At 33.9% G+C, this 23,942-nt stretch overlaps 1 protein-coding gene across 19 annotated transcripts in view; it reads left to right on the top strand.

Annotated features, from left to right (window-relative positions):
* GPHN (gephyrin) overlaps window positions 1-23,942 on the top strand; it is a 617,381-nt gene that overhangs the window by 257,770 nt on the left and 335,669 nt on the right. For 13 of the 19 annotated variants that reach the window (XR_012329944.1, XR_012329943.1, XM_073800350.1 and 10 more), the window contains exons 4-5: window positions 5,883-5,975; window positions 18,581-18,619. Coding sequence is in view for 16 of the 19 variants with exons in the window: in XM_073800350.1 (XP_073656451.1) it covers window positions 5,883-5,975; window positions 18,581-18,619 (132 nt within the window). In the remaining 3 variants the exon portion in view is untranslated. The remainder of the gene's footprint in view (window positions 1-5,882; window positions 5,976-18,580; window positions 18,620-23,942) is intronic. The other 6 variants (XM_073800351.1, XM_073800349.1, XM_033851042.2 and 3 more) reach the window with 1 other exon arrangement.

Genomic DNA, 23,942 nt, shown 5'->3' with positions numbered 1-23,942 from the left:
TTGCTAAGTATAAAATTTGTTTCTCAGCTGGCTCATAATGAGGGGGAAATGAGACATTAAAGTACTAGCTACCAGAATGAAGAACTAATACCAGAAGAATCCATTTTTTTCTTCCAGTTTTATTGAGGTACAATTGACATGCCGCACTATATAAGTTTAAGGTGTACAGTATAATGACTTGACTTACATACATCATGAAATGATTACCACAATAAGTTTAGTGAATAGAAAGAAATAGAAACAAATTTTTCCTTGTGATAAAAACTCTTAATGACCTACTCTCTTAACATCTTTCATATATAATGTATGGCAGTGTTAGTTATAGTTATCACGTTGTACATTATATCCCTAGTACTTATTTATCTTATAACTAGATTGACCACCTTTATCCAATTCCCCCTCCCACCACCCCTTGCCTCTGATAACCACAAATCTGATCTCCCTTTCTTTAAGTTTGTTTATTTTTGAAGTATAATTGACTTACAACACTATGTTAGTTCCTGAAACAGGACAGAAAATTAAATTTTTAAAATCCCTTTAGTTTTTAATAATACATGGGAATTATAAGGAATTCCAAAAATACAAAAAAACTAAAATAAAAAGAGTAAAAAATAAAATGCACTTCAAATCTAATTACCCAGAAATAATTATTATTAAGATTAATTGTAAAACATTCTAACATCTTTCTATGTCTATATTACAGGTAGAAGAATGGATGAATGAATGTTTAATTGAGTAAAAGATACAGCTATATGAAATTAGGATAATTCTCTAAAGTTAATACAGAATAGCATTTTATTTCATTTAAACAGAGGGAAAAGAAAATGAATGAAAAGAGCATATTACAAGAGATATTATTTGCTAAACAGAGATCTCTCTAAAGTTAAAAAAAAATCAGGAAAATCATTAATAGGTTACAGTCATAGTTTTAACTTTTTAAACCTTAGGGTTGGTTGAAAGATAAGGAAGCTAGCACTGTTACATTTCCTTCTAACTACCCTCTCCTTGCCTTCAAATTTCTGTTTATTGTATGGTTATCAAAAAAAAAAAAAAAAGAAAACCTGCTTGAACAATATCCAGTCTTCAATCTGAGCTTATTTTATAAACCATTGCAGAGACGTAGGAAGAAAGATGAAGTCAGCCCAGAGTATATCAGATCTTGACAGACTTGCACAAAGGAAAATAGAGGAAGCGAGGGAATAGAGACAACATATCGTCTTTTATGGAATGCTCTGTTTTTCTCTGTGAGATTTTATTAAATGTCCAGTACTAGAGTTTTTCTACCTAGATAAGGGTTTAACTCACCGTTTATGTGGGGATATCATTGGGTTTCAGATTAGTTCCCCAATTCAGTGTGCATTTGTTCCTGGAACCTTCAACTTGATCACAGAGATTCAACCCCTTGTTTCATTTGTTTCTCACAGCAGCTGCTTTCAAGATGAAAAGATAGTTTCTTTCAGTTTACATCTCTCTAGATTTGAAGGTATTAGTGAGAATTTTTATGATTCGGATAATTCACCATTATGACTTCTTTGGGAGCCAGAACAGCATTATGAGCCTCAACCCTGCTGCAGTATGCTTCTCAAAGACCATTTATTTCTGTCGTTGACCACCCAACTTTTGAGATTTATGACATAAAGCTGTATATTTTTCCCCATTTGATCATTGCTGGTGGAAGTTTTTTCCTCTAGTTTGTACTCTTTTTTGTTGTTGTTGATTTCTGTTAGATATGGAGAGGCAGAAATTCTTTGTTACAGCTTGATCCTACTGTGCTAACCTGTAAGCTCAAGGCAGTAAATTTTTAAAGAAATACCTTTTATGTAAGGGAAAATAACCATTAAAATAGACAATGTCTTCAGCCTCAGTTTTGCAACAGATGCAGAGGAATTTTTCATAATGATGGTTTATGTAGAAATCCTCAATGACCTACTACCTGGTAGCAGCCAGGTATATCTCAAAATGAAAGGTATCTTATAGGTGCAGAAACATATATGATGAGATAAATTGCTTTCTGGTGATCTAACATGATAGAAAAGTAAGACTCACAATATCCTGAGTGGTACATGGTTAGAAAGCATGGCTTAGTCCAGTTTAACGTGCATATATAGCACCTTGAGGAGTCTTTCTAAAATTGCAGATCCTGAATCAGTAAGTCTTGGATGGGACCTGAGATTCTATATTTCTAACAAGCTCCCTGGTAAAACAAATGTTGCTGGTCTTCAGATCATACTTTTAGTAGCAAGGTTCTTGACTAGACTCACAGCACCTATACTTGACTAAATCCTTGAGGCCAGGGCCTTATTTGTCTTTAGATCCCTGTTATCTAATGAAGCGCCTGAATAAAAGGCACTTTATTGTTAAATAAACGAACTGATGTGTTAAATAAGTATATGACCACTAGGTGTCTGGAATACTCATATTTTATATTAACGGTTGAGAAAGAATCCTTATGTTTTGGAGACCAGCTGAGTGAATGATAAGATTGCTATTTTCTTTTAAAAGTCCAAAATCCTAACTAAGATTTTTGCTCAGTTGAAAAACTGTGGTACATCACACAGCTACTTTGGACCACAAAATATTACTTTTCAAATACTAGAACATATCCTTAACTGAGCTCAAGATATCAAATTTTATTTAAATGAAAGAAAATCTATAGAGTATGTGTTATCAGTTATCCATCCTGGGAATAGAAAAATTTAAGTAATATTCCTGTGGTGCAACTAATCTTAAGCTATGACATCTTTGTGGGCCCACCCAGTTGGGTTAGCTGTGAAGTTCACCTTCAGATAACTGAACTTATTGTCTCTTTAAGCTAGTAGTTCTCAACTGGTTGGCAGCATTTTAAAATTACCTGGGAAGCTTTTTAGAATCCGAATTTCCAAGCTGTACCCCAGAAATGAGACCCAAGCATCAGTATTTTTACAAGCTCCACAGATAATTCCAGTGTATAACCAAAGTTGAGAACCATTACTGGACTATGACCTCTTTAAAACCAGGGTCAGTCTTTCACTTATTTTTTAACTCTTAACACCTAAGACATGGTATAGGTCCTCAGTAAATGTTTATTTAATCAATGGATGAAATATGTTATAAGAATTATTGCCTGTTGCCAAACAATAGCATTCTTCACTCTAAAGGGACTATTTTGCCTATTTTTGTTGGCATCTTGAAATTTGAAAAGTTTGAATTGCCCTCTTGGTATTGACAATACTGAAAATTAGTATTTGATATATTTTTTTTTTTTTTTAGCGCTTGAGCTGTTTTTTTGTTGATACAAGTTAGATTTCACATCACTTTTTATCAAGATCTGATACAAATGGAGGTGTGGTCAAAGACTAGAATGCTGTGGCACAAACCCTTCAGTAATATGGAATATTACGAAGAAATCTAAAGTTTCTAAGGTCTATTAGTGGGAAGACAAGATCAGTTCATCTCATTGCTGAGTTATGGAGTCAACTATGTATTTTTTTATAGACCAGAAATAATAACTACTTAGAATGATGAGTATTTTTGCTTTTCTAATTTCTAAATAAATAGAAGAGCAAAACACTGGAAATTTTAAGTTTGATTTGTGAAACCACCACATAATCACCTTTATTATAATAATCATTGATTTTGTTTGTTTTTGTTTTTTTAACATCTTTATTGGAGTATAATTGCTTTACATTGTTGTGTTTGTTGCTGCTGTATAAAAAAGTGAATCAGCTATACGTATACATATATCCCCATATCCCCTCCCTCTTGCGTCTCCGTCCCACTCTCCCTATCCTACCCCTCTAGGTGGTCACAAAGCACGGAGCTGATCTCCCTGTGCTATGCGGCTGCTTCTCACTAGCTACCTGTTTTACATTTGGTAGTGTATATATGTCCATGCCACTCTCTCACTTCATCCCAGCTTACCCTTCCCCCTCCCTGTGTCCTCAAGTCCATTCTCTGTGTCTGTGTCTATTCCTGTCCTGCCCCTAGGTTCTTCAGAATCATTTTGTTTTTAGATTCCATATATATGTGTTAGCATATGGTGTATGTTTTTCTCTTTCTGACTTACTTCACTGTGTATGACAGACTCTAGGTCCATCCACCTCACTACAAGTAATTCAATTTTGTTCCTTTTTATGGCTGAGTAATATTCCATTGTATATATGTGCCACATCTTCTTTATCCATTCATCTGTCGATGGACACTTAGGTTGCTTCTGTGTCTTGACTGTTGTAAATAGCGTTGCAGTGAACATTGTGGTACATGACTCTTTTTGAATTATGGTTTTCTCAGGGTATATGCCCAGGAGTGGGATTCCTGGGTCATATGGTAGTTCTGTTTTTAGTTTTTTAAGGAACCTCCATACTCTTCTCCATAGTGGCTGTATCAATTTACATTCGCATCAACAGTGCAAGAGGGTTCCCTTTTCTCCACACCCTCTCCAGCATTTATTGTTTGTAGATTAACCATTGATTTTTTTTGTGTGTGAGCTTTCCTCAGAACAAAATTATAACTATATCAGTGGTGGGAGTTCTTCAGTTAGGCTCTAGTAGTCTATATTTTATGTCTTTTTAAAAATAGTTTGTTGACATTAATTAATCACAGCAGGGGAAAAAATCTCCTTCATTTGGAGTTTTGTGCTCTCCATTCCTGTGATACCAGGATGAAATAAAAATGAGTGAGAAAAGGGAAAAAAATCATTTAAAAATCCTGAATTGTCCTTCTGAATAATTATCATGCATTTTGTCTCACTGATGAATTAGAGAACTGAGGACATTGTATTTTACATATAGATATGAGCCTGCTACTGGTATTTCACATCTAATTATCAGTACATAAATGATATAATTGTATTATTAAGTTTTGGACCTGAATTGTATAAAGGTAATGAAACAATAAAATACCAAAGCAAATATTTAATTATAATTTAAATGAGCACTTAATAGTGCTTTTTAATAAATAGCCAAAATGTAGGATGGATGAATAGAACTAGCAATAGAGTAAGCAGAGATCCTTGTCCCACTTCTTTACAAACTAGCTGGGTAACTTTGAGTAAATTATTTAACCACATTGTACTTCAGTTGTCTTATCTGTAAAATGAATAGACAAATCTACCAAGGTCTCTACCAACTCCAAAATTTTATGGTATGTAATTCTGATCTCAACTAAGTGTCATAATATTGGTGTGGAAAAAGAGAAACTTTAACCAATCATTTATTCCTACACCTTTCCTTTAAGGCAACTATGTAAAATAACATCCTGAAAAACGTAAAACTTTCCTAAACCACTTGAAACTTAGGAAAAAAAAATATTGACTCAATCATAGGCAAAATATAGAGGAACATCGTCCAACAGCTCTAAGTTTAAATTCTAGCTTTTTCCCCTTCTAGTTCGTGAGCCCATGAGCAAGTATATTTCTTGATCTCTCTGAGTCTATTAATGAAAAAAAACAATGAGTCTGCTTCCTTAAATATAAAATTGAAGTGTGAATATTTACCTGACAGGATTGCTATACTTATTAAATAATGAGATCACATAATTAGAAATAGTGCTCAATTTTTTTAACCTGAATATATTTTGAGTGGCTGACAAGATGTCAGACATGCCATTTAAATACATAATGAACATTAATTATAAACTATTTATGCTATTTCCTGTGTAACATTTACTTTCAAGAATATGATGGTTGCATCTTCATTTTCTATAATGAATAAAATGCATACCCAAAACTGCAGTGTCTTTTGATTAACAGTGGAAACTGTTCCATGAATTGTGCTTCACATTTTTCTTAATGAGTGTTGAAAAGAATCTGTTTCTTCACTGTATACGAAGTATTTCAGTATGTGAATGTTTTGAGTAGGCAGGCAAGTCCTTCTGCATGTGAAAATATTATTGTTTTCTTTCAGGAAACCCTGATAGATTGGTGTGATGAAAAGGAACTTAATTTGATATTAACAACTGGAGGAACAGGGTTTGCGCCACGAGATGTCACTCCAGAGGTGAGATAGTATATGCTTTTCTGATATTCAATGAGTAGACTATTATGTTATTTTTAATCCTTTTTATTCTTTTTATATGATTTATGTAATTTTGCTAGACAGAACAAGAGACCTGTGGTTCTAAGAATGTGAACATTTTGCTGTGGGAGAATCATTATATTAAAAAAAAAACTTTCTTGACTTCTTTTCTTTGGACTTAAACTAGAAATTATCTAAACTGAGGAAGATTGAACTGGTCCAGAAGGTAATCCTGCATTTGCTCAGTGGTCTGTGGTATCGGCTGAATTTCAGGCATATTGCCAAAGTAGGTAATAGCAGAACTCTGACTCAGCATGGCATCTGGTCTGATGTGCTTTGTTAATATAATTCAAAATGTTTCTGATTTGTCTTGAAATACCCTTGTCATTGGTCTCAAGTAGGATGACTGCAATAGCATATTTATACCAATTTTATAGTATTTGATGAGAAAGTTATATATTCCATAATTTTAAATGTGAATTTAAATGCAGAATTTAATAAGCCAAAAGGCAGAATTAATCTCTAGGCTTCATGCCACAAGAATTACCTTCAACCTTGCACAGGAAAAATAATTAGGGAAAGAATGAAGAATAGTGCTCAGTGATACAGGGGGAAAGTCCTTCTTTCTTTTTAAAGAAGCCATAAGCTTCATGTGTCACTTCAGAGTCATATGCAAACTTATATTAATACTTGTGACATTGTTTCCTTTACCTCCCAGAAAAGTGTTTCTTGGCTGAATTTCAAGCTACTGTTAACTGGTTTTTTATTTCCAAATCAGTGCACCATTGTGTCTCCTATCTTATTCATAGCAAGATACTTTTGCTCAGTACCTATTAATTATTGTCCTTACTCTAATATAGCAGTTTTCAAACTTTAGCTTGTACCACAATTAGAGGTAAAACAGATTGCTGTGTCTCACCCACAGTGTTTCTGATTCAGTCAATCTGCAGTGGGTCCCAAGAATTTGTGTTTCTAGTAAGGCCCCAGGTAACACACATGTTGCTGGCCCATAGACCGTGCTTCCAAACTTTGGGAACCATTGGCTCTAGTATGTGAAAATGCACATTGTTTTAACAAGTTTTAAAATGTTTTCTATTCTTCTATGTAAAAATCATGGCACAGAAATTTTTGGAATATTATTATAATTAAGCTTATAAATAAAGTCATTTTGTTAAGCAATTAGAATAGAATTCTGGGAGATTGTTAGCTTCAACTACTTAAAAAAGAAGTAATTCTTATATAGCTTCTGGGTCCTAAGGGGAAATGGTCCTTTGGCCAATTTTTATATTTCTTTTAAACTGTGAGACTAACTTAAAAAGTACAATTGGAGGGGAGCCATCTCCTCTAAAGGTGTGTTTATGTTTTGTTTTGTTTGTAAGAAAATCTCCCACATATGTGAAGACATTGATTTTTGGAGTTTGAGTGTTGGGTTAAGTGTTTGAAGTAAATGACCCTGGTTTTATATATCCTTGTTGTTTGTGTACTGGTTTGATATTTTCATAATATTACTTTTATATCAGAAAAGTAAAAAAAAGTTACCATAGAATTCATTCATAACCAGTTAACAAAATTATTTTTAATTGTGGGAAAATAATTTGCATCACAAAATTAAATATTTTGTATTCCGTGGAGTTTCAAGTTAATACCAAAACACTAGGTTGCAAATCCAAACTTTTAAATTCTGGCTCTGCTACTTGCAACACGGTGAGTGTAGACTAATTATTAAATCATTCTGTGCCTTAATTTCCTATAAAATGAGGGAAATGAAAGTGCTTATCTACCAGGGTGGCTGTGAGGTTTCAATGAGAACTATTCCTGGCATTTTAGTAAGCACTATGTAAGGGTTAACTTATAAGGGTTAATTTTTTTTATTAGTTATTACATAACTACCAAAGTAGACAAATTTGTAGTATTTTTTATATATAACTATCAAATGGGCAAAAATAGTCATATACTAGATTTAAAGTATATCCATGAAATCGTCACAATCTTGTTAAATTTTTTAAAATTTTAACATAGTAAGCTTCATATTTTATCTTTTCCATCTCCATATAATTCAGAGGTCTTGAAATTCTACCATTCTAGTATCTGTTTATCGCCCAACATTTTTTTTGCTACTGTTGACAAGAGTCTATGTCTTTCCATGACTTTGTGTATTTCATTATATCAGAAAATTGAGAAGTCCTTTCTTTATTCTTCAATGCAGTTCTTCAGTTACCAGAAAACCTTAGAAGTGCTCTTATATTTGTATATGCCTATAGCAACTACCTGGCTAAAATTGTATTAGGGTAAATACATATAATTATGTCTTCTCTAATATCTATTTTTGAAAACAAGTAAGTTACTTGATTGTGAATATCTTGATCTTTAATAGATTTACTTTATTTCAAATTATATATATATATATACACACACACACACACACATAAGGTATGATTATCTACAGCAAAAGTCCATAGGGCTGTTAAGCCTTTGAAAAATAAACATAAAAGCAATATAAGACCACCCAAAAATAATTCTAATTTCTTCTTATCTTTAAATAGTTGCAATTCTTATAATATCTAAAATTTAACACTGGGATGTCAGCTAGGAATCCAGAAATATAATTTTGGACCTGTAATAATATAGTTAATTGTCTTAGATAATTGTGGCTAAAGAGAGAAACCTATTTGTAGAGCATATGTACCTATATAGAACTTAAGGTTGCAAATATTTTTAAATAGAGTCAGAAGTTATTGACAGAAAGCACAAATATTAGTGATAAAGGTAAAATAATATAAAACTTCTCCCTTAAGGTGCTAATATTTTATAGTCAGTAATTGTCAGTAATAAGTTTGATCTACAAACACAATGGACAATGTTTGTGAGTTGTGTGGGTTGTTTAAAAAAAGGAAGGGGGAGGGCTTCCCTGGTGGCGCAGTGGTTGAGAGTCTGCCTGCTGATGCAGGGGACACGGGTCCGTGCCCCGGTCCGGGAGGATCCCACATGCCATGGAGCAGCTGGGCCCGTGAGCCATGGCCGCTGAGCCTGCGCATCCGGAGCCTGTGCTCCGCAACGGGAGAGGCCACAACAGTGAGAGGCCCGCGTACCACAAAAAAAAAGAAAAAGGAAGGGGGAAAATGATAAGTTGAATGAGTGAAATAAAGCAATCTAAAGTTATTGGCACTGTGTTTGAACCTTAGAGAAAATGAAAAGTTTAATAGCTTTAGAGTTCTTCCAGGTCTATTAACAGAAAAATGGAAATAGCAAGTTTAGTAAAATGTATCTTATTTACATATTTTATACGAATAAGGCAATCAGAATTGATTTTCCTAAATTACGAATTTGTTTCTACTTTTAGGCCCTGTATCTTAGAATGAGGTTTATCTGATAGTCACGTACCTGCTGGTCTGTTCCCTGCCTCTCAACATGAGATACTATCAAAGCTTACATATAGTAGCATAATAATCCATACTCTACAACTTTTGAAAAGCTTTATTTTTAATAATAGATTGCATTTTCTCGGATCTGATAAAGGTTGGATAATCGTTGACATTGGTGAAATGCTAGTAATAAAATGCTATAGAACGTAACTCATTGCTATACCAAGTATATTATCTCTTCATGTCCCATTATCACTTAAAAGCAATTATATCCAAAATAGGTATTATTACGTAAAGAATCTTTTATTATTCTTAAAAGGTAAAAGTATAATTAAGGAGGTATAAGTGAGGTAAAGTGAAAGCCCTTTAGACATAAAGTCTAGAAGAGAATAAAAGATGAAGAAACATTTATTTTAAAAAGAACATCTTTGCAATTACAAAGAAATGTTTGATAATATATTATGGTAAATTAGAAAATACTGAACTATTTAATATTTGTAAGGTAAAAATAATTTTCAGCACTTTTAGACTACTAAGCTACACCAGAATAAAAGGTTGTATAGTAATATATTATTTTGATTATGAATTAAAGAGTTAAATAAAAGCCTAGCATGCATCTTAGGTCTCATTTATTTATTCATTTATCAAGCTTTTTATTTTTAATCCTTGATATGTATCTGATGCCATGTTGGGTGCTGGAGTTAAAAAATGAATAAGACATGGTCCCTGTCCTCAAGAAACTCAATCTATTGCAGGGGTCAGCAAACTATGGCCTGTAGGCCAAATTCAGCCTGTCGTATTTCTTTGTATGACTTGTGAACTAAGAATGGATTTTTCATTTTTAAATGGCTGAAAGAAGTCAAAAGGAAAATAATACTTTGTGACACGAGAGCTATTTGAAATGTAAATTTCAATGTCCATAAATGAAGTTTTATTGGAACATAGCCACACTCATTCATTGACCTATTGCCTATGGCTACAACAGCAGAACTGAGTAGTTGAATGAAAACCGTATAGGCCTGCAAAGCCTAAAATCTTTACTATCTGATCCTTTGCAGAAAAAGTTTGCCAACGTCTGTCTGTTAGATGAACATAAGTCATCTTTACTCACATTTTTAACTGACTTTTAAATTTACTTTTACCTTTTGTTCTTTAGTAATTTGAAATGATGTTGGGTTTCATTTCTTAAATTTTTACTTTTAGAAGGAGCAAAGAAAGAACACTTTTCTTCCATAGTAAAATGTATTGAACCATTGTCTCAGTAGACAATATAGAATAATAAAAACAAAAGATCCCTCATTATAAATAATATATAAAATTTTGAACCTTCAAAATTGATCAAATTATTGGATTTGTTATACATTAAATAAAGTCTCACTCCAAAAAAATTTTCAAGCATTTGTTCGTAGTAGTATCTCCTAAAAAGTGTCCTGATAAAAGTTGTCATTATGAAATAAACTAAAGGAGGAATCACAAAAATTTCAGGAAACTATAAATTTGATGTAAAGGATGTTCACTTAAAAGGGTTTTTATGGTTCATTTTGGAAGTGAAGAGGCATCTGACAAAATGACTAATGCTGAAAGAGGTAAAATCTGGTACAAAGGATGAATTTCTAGGAAAAGATTATGAATTCCAGATCACATATTTTGTTTATAGCCTAAAATATTTACATTTCTTTGGAACAGATTACTACCTAAACTTACTACAAATATTTTCCACTTGGGTTATTAGGAATTTTTTTACAGAAATATCAAATCAAAGAAAAACTATTTATTTTATAAAATTTATTTCATAATCAGTATATTGAAATTTATATATTTCATAACTTCAGGTATGAATGTACTGTAAGTCAACTATAATTTTATGTGGTCATTAACCATTTTTCTTACATTATAATGCTTCAAAAACGAGAATACTGTGTAAGTAAAAGGAAGGAGACATAATTGAGCTGAGTTACTGACTATATGTTAATGATTCTTAATTTGTGACTCTTATGAAAATCAGTGAGAATTTACATTTAACAGCACCATCTAAAAGTTAACATTGGACATTTTAAAAACCAGAAGAACTCTCCTGCATTATAGCAGAAGCATAGCAGAACAACATGTTTAATAATTTGTGTTTTTGAAAGAAAATTTGATCACTACTGTAGGTCATTTAAATTATATAGTTGCTTTCAAGTACATATCAATATTCTCTAGAAAACATTGTTAATTTCCCTAGCAAAATATCATATACTGATACTGTAGAACTCTACGAATATTTGTTTTGTAATTCTAACATTGTTATGACTAAAGTAAAATACTATTATACATGGTAAAGGTAAAAATAACCATATTGAAATAAAATTTTGAGTATTTTTAAATTGTTCTATATAAATAGGATAACTAAACAGTGTGAAATTGGTAAGAAAGCAGAATACTAGAAACTCTTGTACTGGAAATATTTAAAACTAGATTCAGTAAAATATACTATCCCTTTATGGTCAAATAAGGTTATATTTTATGCCATTTGAAGGAGCTCTTTTTGTAATTTTTATGAAATAGTCCTGGACATGGGAAATACGTTTTCATCTTTTTACCTTTGTCTAAATATGTTGGGATGCAATATGTCTATATCCTGATACTAACACTTAGTGAGTCAGACAGACCTAAATTTGAATCTAAAACTCTACCACTAACTAGCTATGAAATTAAAGCAAATTAACCTGTTCAAACTTCAGTTTTCTCATCTACTCAATTAACTAATGCCTACCTCTCAAGGTTGTTTTTTATGATAATTGAGATAATAAAAGTAGTCAATAATACTAATTAACAAACATATATAGCACTTACTATGTGTCAGGAGCTATTTCAAGCATATGTTAATTCATTTAGCCTTCAAAACAACCATGTGAGGCAGGTACTATTGTTGTATCTATTTTAAAGGTGGAGAAACTGAGACAGATCAATTAATTGATTTGCCCAAGGTTATCCAAGCTAGGAAGTGACTATAATGCATGTAAAAGCATCTAGTATAAAACCTGGCTTGTTTGTAGATGCTCAGTACATGTCCTTTACCATTTTTTTCTCATTTAATTAATAATATTACCTATTACCTCTAATTAGATATGACAGCCCCAAATGTTTCTGCTACTAACCATTGTACTCTCATACCTATTGTTAGCTATTAGCATACCTGGTGGATATGTCTAAAAAATAAGAATGTTAGTCAACATTTTCCCACTACTACTTCAAGGCATGGGCAAAGGAACAAGAATAAGAATTTCTATAGTCTATATGATATGTGGATTATTAGTGCAGTTGCATTAAGTACCTCCTGATATCCTGTCTGAACCTATTTACTTTGTACCTCTGTAGTTTAAAATTTTTGGAATATGGCTTGAAATGGCCCAAATATGTGACATTCAGGATAGCTTTTTAGTAATAGTCCCTTTTATCTCGGGTTTATATTTATTTTGCATTATCCATTGTAAAGTAGTATATGCCTCAGAGCATGGGCACATTTATGACCTACCAGTTTGCTAAAAACAACATTTATAGTCTTTGTTCAATTTAACAAGTATTTACCAAGCACCTTGGGCTTTATTGAGTGAATGCTAAAGTACATGTACTCCTAAAATTGTCACCTGACAAATCAAAACAATACAAACTTAGTATCAAAAATGTTCAGACAAATGGGCTTCCCTGGTGACGCAGTGGTTGAGAGTCCGCCTGCCGATGCAGGGGACATGGGTTCATGCCCCGGTCCGGGAAGATCCCACATGCCGCGGAGCGGCTGGGCCCATGAGCCATGGCCGCTGAGCCTGCGCATCCGGAGCCTGTGCTCCGCAACGGGAGAGGCCACAATAGTGAGAGGCCCGCGTACTGCAAAAAAAAAAAAAAAAAAAATCAGACAATTCAGGTCAAAAAAATTCTTTAAAGGGAAAGATTAATATAAAGCTGAGCTATCAATGAAATTTTTATACAAGTAGAATTTAAGCTAAATTGAAGGAGAGAAATAGGATTTAGATTAGGAGAGAAGAAGACATTACTGATGGGAGTAAGAAAGAAAGGGAAATGTATGATCAAGCTACAGAGAAAGATAAAATTAAGAAAATCTTCCTGGCTAGAGCAGAAGATTCACTTTACATAGAAGGATGGATAAACTAGAACTATGTTATTTTAATCTCTTTCTTAGAACAGCTAGAGTAGTACCATCTGTGGAGATGCAAACCAGCAACTATCATTATTCAGAGATTCCTCTGAAGCCAGAATTCATAAGATGACTATCAAGCAATACACACAGTAAAACCGTGCCATCAATCCTTTCTAAAAGTAAACGCTTTTGAGAATTGGCACTTATTCAATAAGTGTACATTCCCCAGTAAGACTAACATCATTATTTTTGAAGATTGGTTTTTTTGCCCTGGTTTTTGTTTTGTTTTATTTTGTTTTTGAAGTTCTGATGTAATGTGCAAACCTAGTGACTATCCATACCATTATTTGTATATAAAATTTAAACTGCTGTGAAGTACCAGGTTCTAATTTTGTTGATTTGTTGTTTGGAAACCTTTTCAGTCAATACTTATCTTACCATCAAAACAAGGGATATTTTTTATCATAGATTTTTTGTCAGTGCTGTACCTCGAGTTGGCTTAATGTTTTATATAAAATTACTAGGTAATAATAGAGAACTCACCGTTTGATGAGAATTCAAAATCTGTCGTGTTCAAAGTCCTAGCATGACCTTTTCATCATTCCCAGCCTTTGTGTGAACATCTCAGTCACAGCTTCTTTCATCTGAGAGTTTATTGCTTGTGTAGTTCTAGTTATTTGAAAGTCCAACCCTGCCACCTTACCCAAGACATTTACCCTTTGTTTTATTTATGCATTAAAAGGAAAAGCTCCTTAGTATTACTATCCCAGTTGAAAAGTAACAGGTATAACATTAGAACATTTAGATAATTAGAGCAATATGTGACATTGCATTTAAAAATCATGTTGAAAGCCTCCTGTTCCACATAGCAATACTGCAGAGGGAAGTGTACATTGTTCCTTGAGGTGGAGATTTTGGAATTTTTAGCATAAGGCAAAAAGAAAAATTTCATATATGAAGAACCCATAAATAAAACGCTATCTTCATTTTCCCTTAAGTACGTTTCTTTATTGCATGCCTACTCTGCATCAGAACAAGTTTTCAACTTTTGGGGAGTTCTGATGGGGAAGAGAGATGAATCATATCAGTTAACATACAAGTGAGTACAAATATACTTATTATCGTAAATTCTATGTCTAATTAGAGCTCTTACTAGAAAAGTAGTGTTGCCCATATAACCATTTGTGATGCAGCATAACATAGTGCTTAAGAGCACAGACTACTTGGATTCGAATCCTAGATTCACCTCTTACTAGCATGTGACCTTACACAACTTACTTTACTCAGTTTTCTTATGTGTAAAATGGAGAGAATAAGAGTACCTACCTCAGAGGGTAGTTATATTATGTGAGTTAATGTAAGTAAAAGCAATATTTATTTGCTACATAAATATTTTGTATTAGTACCTACAATCTAAATAGAACTTTAGCTTAAAAAGTAAGTAGATAATGGTTGAGTAAATATTGAAAGAATTTTTCTCTAGGGAAAAAATCAAGCAGGATAGGTTACAGAAAAGGAAAAAGAAACAGAGATGACATGCTAAATGTTTGTTTTTACCTTGAATTTATCAGAGTAATAAAATCTTGAAATCAGTGTTCCAACTCACCCTTAGAACCTACTCTCATAAAATGAACAGAGACTGGCAAACTAGAATAGTTTTGCAAAATATATGCTAAGATATTGACAATAAAGCATCATTAAATATTTTGCAAATATAAAATGCTAAAAGCATGTTTATTTAGAGATATAGTTTCAGGAATGAAGATTTCAGAATATTCCTTTCTTCATTATTGTCTGAAACCAAGAATGTGAATTCATCTTCCTTTTATTAGATCTCCATCTATAAAATGGACTTAATATCACTTTTCACACAAAATGTAATATGATGACAAATGGATTTATATCTATCAAGTCCTCTGAGCTTCTTAGAATAATATCACTGAATTAGAGCAGAATATTTGTATTGCCAGGCATAAAAGGAAACTGATAGAGGGTAAGAAAATGGACTCAGATAACAAAATAAACTGTTTGGAATTATGCTAATAATTTTACTAGTATTATTTCCTCATATTGGAACTTGGGAAAACCATGGCTGCTATTAAAGAATGGCAGACAAATATCCAACAGAGGGAGTAACCATTTCAGATAATCATAATAACAGACACAACTGAGAATTTACAGGAAGAATCCAAGTTCCTTCAAAAGATGCTGAGAAGAAAGAAGTAAAGCTGTTGGAAGTATGGAGTTTGAAAATGAACTGTTACCAGTTGCACAGAGAGAGCGAAGGACATCAAATATCAAAGGCACAATGCAGAAGAAGCAATTGATTGTGCTAAAAGGACCAATTGACAAGAGGCAATATATTATAATCCTCTATGAAGACTGAAGATAGCATTATATTGTTGGATGTCATTGAATAATTTAAGTGTTTTCCCCTCACCTTCTTCACTCCTTCCCATAAGTTTGATTACAGCATATGATATATGGCCCTTGCATGTAATAATCCTCAGCATAAAATTTTATGTGAGGAGAAGATAGGTCAGTTTTGATTAGAAGATGATTTTGAATAGAGTTCTGCAAATTTTAAGAATACTTTTCTACAAAATGTAGGCATTGGAAGCAATGACAAAATTAGTTTTGAATATTGTATAAGTACGGGATTTCCCTGGAGGTCCAGTGGTTGACTCCGTGCTTCCAGTGCAGGGGGGCATGGGTTTGATCCCTGGTCAGGGAACTAAGATCCCACATGCCATGCGGCATGGCAGTAAATAAGTAAGTAAGTAAAGTAAAATGGGGTCTTATTATAATGTTTCTCATGCTTGCAGTGATTCAAGACTATATTTTATATAGGAGACCCGCATTATAACCCCATTGATAAGATTCAAAAGAGATTCACGTCATGCCAATTTCCCACTATTGTTAAACACAGTATTTAGAGGTTTTGGGTAATTACGTGATACTTTGATATGAGTTCTATTTGTGGGTCCTATTTACTTCCCTTTCTCGTTTACTCCCTTTTTGGCATTTTTTAAGACTTGCCTGTACTGTATCCTGTCCCTTAAGATGAGATTGCTCTGTGGGGTGGATAGATGAATGAATATCACCATCAGTATTAAATATTTAGAGGAATGAGAGGTCTGCTTTTATATAATATTGAAAGCCTATCCAAATATAAATGCACCTTCCCTCATAGGTGTATCTTGTGCAACAGTATTAATAATAATGCTCTAGTTTATCTTTGTTCAAACTTTAGTTATTACTGTTTGCCTTTTAAATATAAAATACCTTAAAAGAGGGATCAGCAAACTTATTCTTTAGAGGTAGTAAATATTTAGAGATAATAAATATTTCAGGCTTTGTGGGCTATATAGTCTCTGTCATAACTACTCAGCTCTGCCAGCCCTGTAGCACAAAGTCTGCCATATGATGATATAAATGAATGGGCCATGCTGTGCCCCAATAAAACTTTATTTATGGACACTAAAATTGGCTTTCTCATAATATTCATGTCATGAAGTATTACTCTTCTTTTGAGTTTTTTTTCAATTATTTAAAAATGCGAAGATTACCGTGATTTCAGGCCATGCAAAAAAACAGACAGCAGGCAAGAGTTGTCCCATTGGCTGTGGTTTGCCACCCCCTACTTTAGGACATTCCTAACCTATAGTGTATTAGCATCTGCTCTGTTAATCAAAAGCTCATAGGGTGTAAGGTTTTCAGAAAAATGCTCTGAGAATTTAAGACAGAAAGGAGTTGCCCTGTGAAAATTAACACTTCATAGACTCAAATATGCCCTGAGTGCCTACTGTGTATATACCAGGCACTGTTCAAGATATTGGGGATACAGCAATGAACAAAGAAGTCCAAAGATTCTGCCTTTATGGAATTTACATTTTAGTGGTGTGTCACAAATATAAGTAAATTAGTAAAATGCATAGTATTAGAGATGGTGATAAGTACTATGGATAAAAATAAACCAGGGAAGGTGGATAGGTAGTACAGGCCGGAAAGAGGGTTGTAATTTTAAATAAGGCTATCAAGCAAGGCTTCATTGATAAGGCGACATTTGAGCAAAGACCTAAAGGAGGAGAAGGAGCAAACCATGGATCATGTAGAACCTGTGTGTCACCCTTAGTATAATGGAGAGTGAGCAGAGGTGTAACATGATCTGACTTATATTTAAACAGAGAAAGCATTTAGGAGGCTATTGAAATAATCCAGGTGAAAAATGATAGTGACTCAGACCAATGATAGAGATAGAGGTAGTGAGAAATACATTATTGTTATATATTGAAGGTAGAGGTAACAGATGGAGTAAGAGAAAGAGAAGAGTCGAGTATAAGATCCAGGACTTTGACTTGGGCAATTGGAAGAATGGAGTTGCCATTCAGTGAAATGGAGAAGACTGGGGGAAGAAGGGGTTTGAGGAGGAAGATCAGGAGTTTTACTTTGGTCATGGAAATTTGAATTGCCTTTAGATATCCAAATGGAGGTGTTAAGTTGGCAGTTAGGTATATGCATCTGGAGTTCAAAGGAAAAGTCTGGGCTAGAGAGACTATTTTTTTTAGAGTCATCAGTATCTTAATGGAATTAAAATCCATGACAACCGATGAGATCATCAAGGTATTTACTAGTATTACTATTTATTTATTGTATTACTACCCCTGCTTCATTTCCCATCCACTTTCAAAGAGGTATGTAATTTCTAGTAACCTGTCCCCTCTGCTCACTCACGAAGGGTGGAAGGGATCCCACTGAACAGGAACCTGGCCTACACAGGAAGTACTATTAGTTGGCTATCCTGAAATTTTGCCATGGTGTAAACATGGGAGTGAATTTTCCCAAGTACCTCCTTGCTGGAAACTGTTTGCACTGGAGGTAAGTGTGAAAGGGGAGGTTGTGGGGAATGATGGGGTGAGGGCTTCCTAAACCTTTCCCAAACCTCAGGAATGGCCTGATTCTGAGGAAGGGAGAAGGTTCAGGCTGGTTCTTGTTTCCCTGAACCAGTTTATACAGCCCTAAATTTGACCTGCTTTCCTCAAACTGGGAGTCAGAAATCCCTTTTCTCTTCTGTTTTTCTGCTGCAGAAATTCCCAACATTCCCATTTTGTGGGCTCCAGAAAGGGGTAAGCGAAGACTTCAATCCCAGCCAATCATTTCCAGATTAATAATTTTTAGTGTTTTGGTTTCTTTTATCATCATAAAAAAACGCTTGGACCCATTTTTCCCATTTGTTTAATTTCCTTGTGGATTGTTATGTATCTATGTTCTAGGGTCATTCCGTATCCCTGGGCAGTAGAGTTCAGATCCATATGCTATCTCCATTTGTGTGCTGTTTCTCTTGTAGATTCTCATACACAGTTTATTGATGACTATTTCCTAGATGGAAGACACCCCATTCAGGAGACTGCTTCAGTCTTAATCTCTTCTTTTCCTGAGTGTTGTTTTGTTCTCCTGCTGACAGCTTTTCACTACCCTACCCAACTGCTTCTGATGATCTGTCATCACTTCTCTGCTGTTCTGTCTTCCTGTTTAACTGCCTTTGATTTTTGTCTCTCCTTTTTCCCCCCATTACGTATCTGCTGAATGATTTGCATTCTTCACTCACTGGTGCTTTGTCCATCAGCAAATGGCCTGGTACTACATATTCATCTGCTATTTTAGCATTTTAGACTGCCCAGCATTGTCTGTCGGCTCTCCTACCATTCTCCTATACCGTGGCCTTCCAAGTGCTATGCTATCTGTCTGCCTGATCTTGCCCTACCCAGTCTATACCAGTAATATTATAAGTAGGTTCAGATTGTTTAGCACTTTTGTTACCTATCTCTACTTGCCTTGTGCCACTAAGTTGGACTGCTGACTGAATTTGCTTGACTACTGTTCTTCTCTACCTATTTGCTGCACATGGCTGCCCCATTAGTTGACATGAGATATCACATTCATCGCCTGTGTACTCAGCCTTGCAACTTGCTGATTGGTCCATATTGCCTCCCTTATACTTCTCTGCATCTGGTAAATCACTGGCGTTGCTCCTCTGTTGTCTTGTAACCCTGATCAGATTTTATTTCCAAGAAGTGTTGCCTACATATTGTCCAAACATATCTTAGCAATAGGAAAATGCCTCACTATTTAAGTCCAGTCCAGTTTACTCCTAAACTGACTTAAATTCACTACTACCATCTTTCTGCTTTCTTATACAACTCCACATTCTTCCCTCTATTTAGGAATAGATTTTTTTCTAAATCATTTATCATCTTTGCTTCAGTTGCCTTTTCATATCATATATTATGTACTTTTGTTCCTTGTGTATGGGATCTTTCAGTAATTTTCCATATAATAAATTTGTTTCCTAATTTATTTTCCCTGATTTTTCCAGGACTTCATGAGGATAAATTACTCCTATTAATTTTATCCTTTTAGTTAAGACCAGAAGAATTTTTTGAAACTTTAAAGTATCATCTCTAAAAATAATAAATTTAGTTGTCTTATAGCTCTTTGTAGTTAAGATTAAGGTAACTTTCCGCTCTGCTCCATTTTTTCCTTTGAGAATATCATTTCTCTGCTACTCCATAATTTATGTAATATCATTTAGAGATCCTTTTGATGTATTTATCTTTCCCTCCCACATTTTAGACTGTGTTTTCTTTTGTGTGGGTAAACTTTTAAAATTGAAATTTTCCTTTATTTACTAAGTATTTGTCAACTAGACTAAAAAGCTTTAATTATCTGGACTATAAAGCTTATTGTCTTATTCACTTGTATTTAAACAAAAGACAAGATCAAACAAAAAGTAGAGAAGAATCTTGGTGAAATTTTCACACAATTTCAAGAATCTGAGGAGATTTAAAGTGGGGTGTGTATGCATGCATGAAAGTGTGTGTATGTAGACTTGAAGTGTTCTATGTGTGTATATATCCACAACATCATTGTGCTTGAAGTGTGGAAAATGCTGAGTATCCATATTAAATTTTATTTTATTTTTACTAAAAATGAGAGGGAAAAGGAGAAGGGAAAAGCTAAAAAGAGAGCGATAAACAGGGAGTACAGGAAAAGGTATGGATAGGTTTTGCTTCTGTTTCTCCCTCTCCTTTTCCTTTAGTGATAGAGCTAAAATTGATATGAAGCAAAAGACTGCTCTAGGAAAGTCAAGAAAATTACTTCTGTAGGTTTTAATTTTTTATTGTGATAAAATACACATAACATAAAATTTACTATTTTAAGTGTACAATTCAGTGGCATTAAGTACAGTACATTCACTATTTTGTATAGCCATCACCACTATCTGTTTCCGGAACTTTTTCACAATCCCAAATAGAAACTCTGTACAGTAAACAATAACTCCCCATTCCTCCCTCCCCTAGCCCCTGGTAACCTCTATTTTACTTTCTGTCTCTGAATTTGCCTATTCTAGGTACCTCATATAAGTGGAATCATACAATTTTTGTCTTTCTGTGTCTGACTTAACAATATTTTCAAGGTTCATTCATGTTGTAGCATATATCACAATTTCATCCCTCATTGTGTGTATATACAATTTGTTTATCCATTCATCTGTTGATGGGTACTTGAGTTGTTTCCATCTTTTGGCTCTTACATTAATGCTGCTATGAACATTAGTATGAAAGTACCTGTTTTTCTTACCATTCTTTTGGGTATTTACCTAGAAGTGAATTCAGTAGCTTTTAATACTTTTGTCTAAGAAGAAATTAAATTAGTAGCAAAGACATCAGGGAAACTACATAATTAACACGAAAGATGGATAAGTCCAAGATACTGTATCAGGAGTCGAAGAAATTATAAACCTTTAGAAAGGCCACAGAAGGCCAAGTGAGATTTAGAAGACACTATATTCTAAGAATAAAAGGGAGAATAAAGTTGAAATAACACAGATATTGGATGTTTGAAGGACAGCAAAAGTGATTCTGGAGAAGGTTGAATTTAAAAAATAGTCGAAGTGGAATAATGCAGACTTTAAAAGAAGCGGAGGTAAGCGTTTGAAAGGCAAGGTTTAAATGAAGTTAATGGAACTGAGATGAGGCAACCAGGTTGTGTTTATAGGAACCAGTAATGGGAACAGGAGTTCATTTCAATTCAGTGGTCTTCAATTCTGGATACCCAGCTTTCTACCTGAATTGAACTCTGCACCATAGTGTCCTAGACCTTACAGGAGTTACAAAGATTGGAAAAAATTGTTCCTTGTCTTCAGGGGGTTTGAAACTAGAGTAGTTAAATATGCAATAATAATGTGTTTAGGAAAGAAGATTTTCAATCCTTTAGGTGATAATGTTTTCACAACTCAACAATTTTTTGGTGATTTTACATACTCTATCCAGCCTTTCTGAGCCAAGGTTCCTCATCTAAAGTATCAAACACAGAAAATGATTTGAGTGACTATCTTCTCAGTTCTCCCAAGGGTGGTGTATAAACTAGTACTATTCTGTATGCATAGGAGAGAAGTTAATTCAATACATCCAATAATTCTCTCAGAATCTATTCAAAAAGGCTTACTCTGTGCCATATACTCTGTTAGGTGTCTGTAACACAAAGATAAGGCCTTGTTCTCAAGGAACTTACATTCCAAAAGAGGGAAAAAGACATTTAGCAAAAAAATACATTTCTAATATCATCCACAAAATTTTGTTATTTTCTTCTAATTCTTCAGGGAAAATGTTCAAAGTCAGAGTGATTGTATATGAGGGAATCGTTTCACCTCTTCTAAGCATCACTGATTCAGGAAAAAGAATGTCTTCTATGTTAATACCTTTTCACAGCTGAAGGATTCTGGTAATAGTTTAAATGCCAATAAGAATCTCTTTAATTTTAAAACCTAGGGCATTCAGTGACAGATTACTGATTTCACTGGTTAGCTGTTAATAAACAGCATTACCTAAAACCAAGTTTATTGGTTTTATAGTGGAAGAATAGAGAATGGTTAGAGATAAATAGATAATTAATGTTCAGGAGGTTGTTCTTGAATGTAATTGCAAGCACAATGAGGGATTTTACCCCCTGAGGTACAACTATATACTAATACTGAAAATGTTTGGTAATTTAATTTATTCTTACTGTCAACTAAAGCTCACTTGAATTCCTGGTTACATTTATTGGTTTTTATTATGGTTTTGATTAATTTATCATTTGAACTAGGAGTTTGTTTGTCCTCCCTATCTTGATGTGTGCCTTCAAATTTGAGAGCAATTAGCTTCATTTCTATTGGTCAGTACTTCACAGTGATTCCTTTAAAGTAATCTCTTTAAAAGTGCTGCACTTAAGATAAGTTTTAGTAACCTATTTTTCCTCCCATCCCCTGATATCCTACTAAAGTTATTTATTTTGACAGCACAGCTGGGAAGATCAAAGTTCTCATGTCAGGAAAAAAGCATTAAAATAGAAATTACATCCAGATTTAACTTTTATTTTTTTTAACAATGGTGAATAATTTTAAAAGATTTTTCTTCACTTGTATTCATTCTGAAGAGCATATTTAATGAAAATAAATGATTTAGGTTTTTGTTTTTTTTTTTTCTTAGCGGTACGCAGGCCTCACATTGTTGTGGCCTCTCCCGTTGCGGAGCACAGGCTCCGGACGCGCAGGCTCAGTGGCCATGGCTCACGGGCCCAGCCGCTCCGCAGCCTGTGGGATCCTCCTGGATCGGGGCACGAACCCGCGTCCCCTGCATCGGCAGGCGGACTCTCAACCACTGTGCCACCAGGGAAGCCCGATTTATGTATTTTAAAGTATAAGACCTGGGCTAAAGGAAAATATCAGTAACATCATTTTATTCAACTTGTTTTATTTGTAATAAATATACTTTTTATTTTCTCGTGACATCTGAAATTCTGTTTTTATTTTGAGGGAAGCTCAATTGGAAATAGAGTTTTGTAATGTATTTTTTTGTAAAGGTTAACCTGAAAGGCAGTATTTCTGTCATACCTTTATTAGTCTTCAAGTCCTTTTTATATTTAATAAGAAGATCCTCTAAATTTCTTTGCAATCAGGAGATTCTTTGTAGGCAGCTACTCCTAACAAACAAGTTGTCGTGTAATTTTTCATTTTCTTTTCTTTCTTTTTTTCCTTTCTCTCCTGAAGAACAGTAGATCATTTTCAATACTTCGCAAAGGAAGATGTAGCTTCCTTATATGAGCATTTTGTTAGGAAGTTTCACTCCTTCAGTTCTGAATATAGGCAATGACAGTAGCAGGTACTAATAACCAGTCTCTGAAACCCCAGTCTCTTTTTCTACCCTTTGTCTCCTACATCAAATATTTCAGTGTTGCTGGCAAAAACTAACACATTACATGTGTGGCACAAGAGATCCAGTGGAGTGAGAGAGACCATTGAGGGAAAAGTCAATTGCCTTGGATAAAGAAACTGTTCAATACAAACTTCTTCATGTATATTTACCAGTATTTAATTCCGTGAACATCAAAATCAATACCTGAAAAGTT

Source organism: Tursiops truncatus, chromosome 2, assembly GCF_011762595.2.
Source record: "Tursiops truncatus isolate mTurTru1 chromosome 2, mTurTru1.mat.Y, whole genome shotgun sequence".
Lineage (NCBI taxonomy): Eukaryota > Metazoa > Chordata > Mammalia > Artiodactyla > Delphinidae > Tursiops > Tursiops truncatus.
The sequence above is the reverse complement of the archived record's forward strand: the minus strand, read 5'-3'. Positions and strand labels throughout refer to the sequence as shown.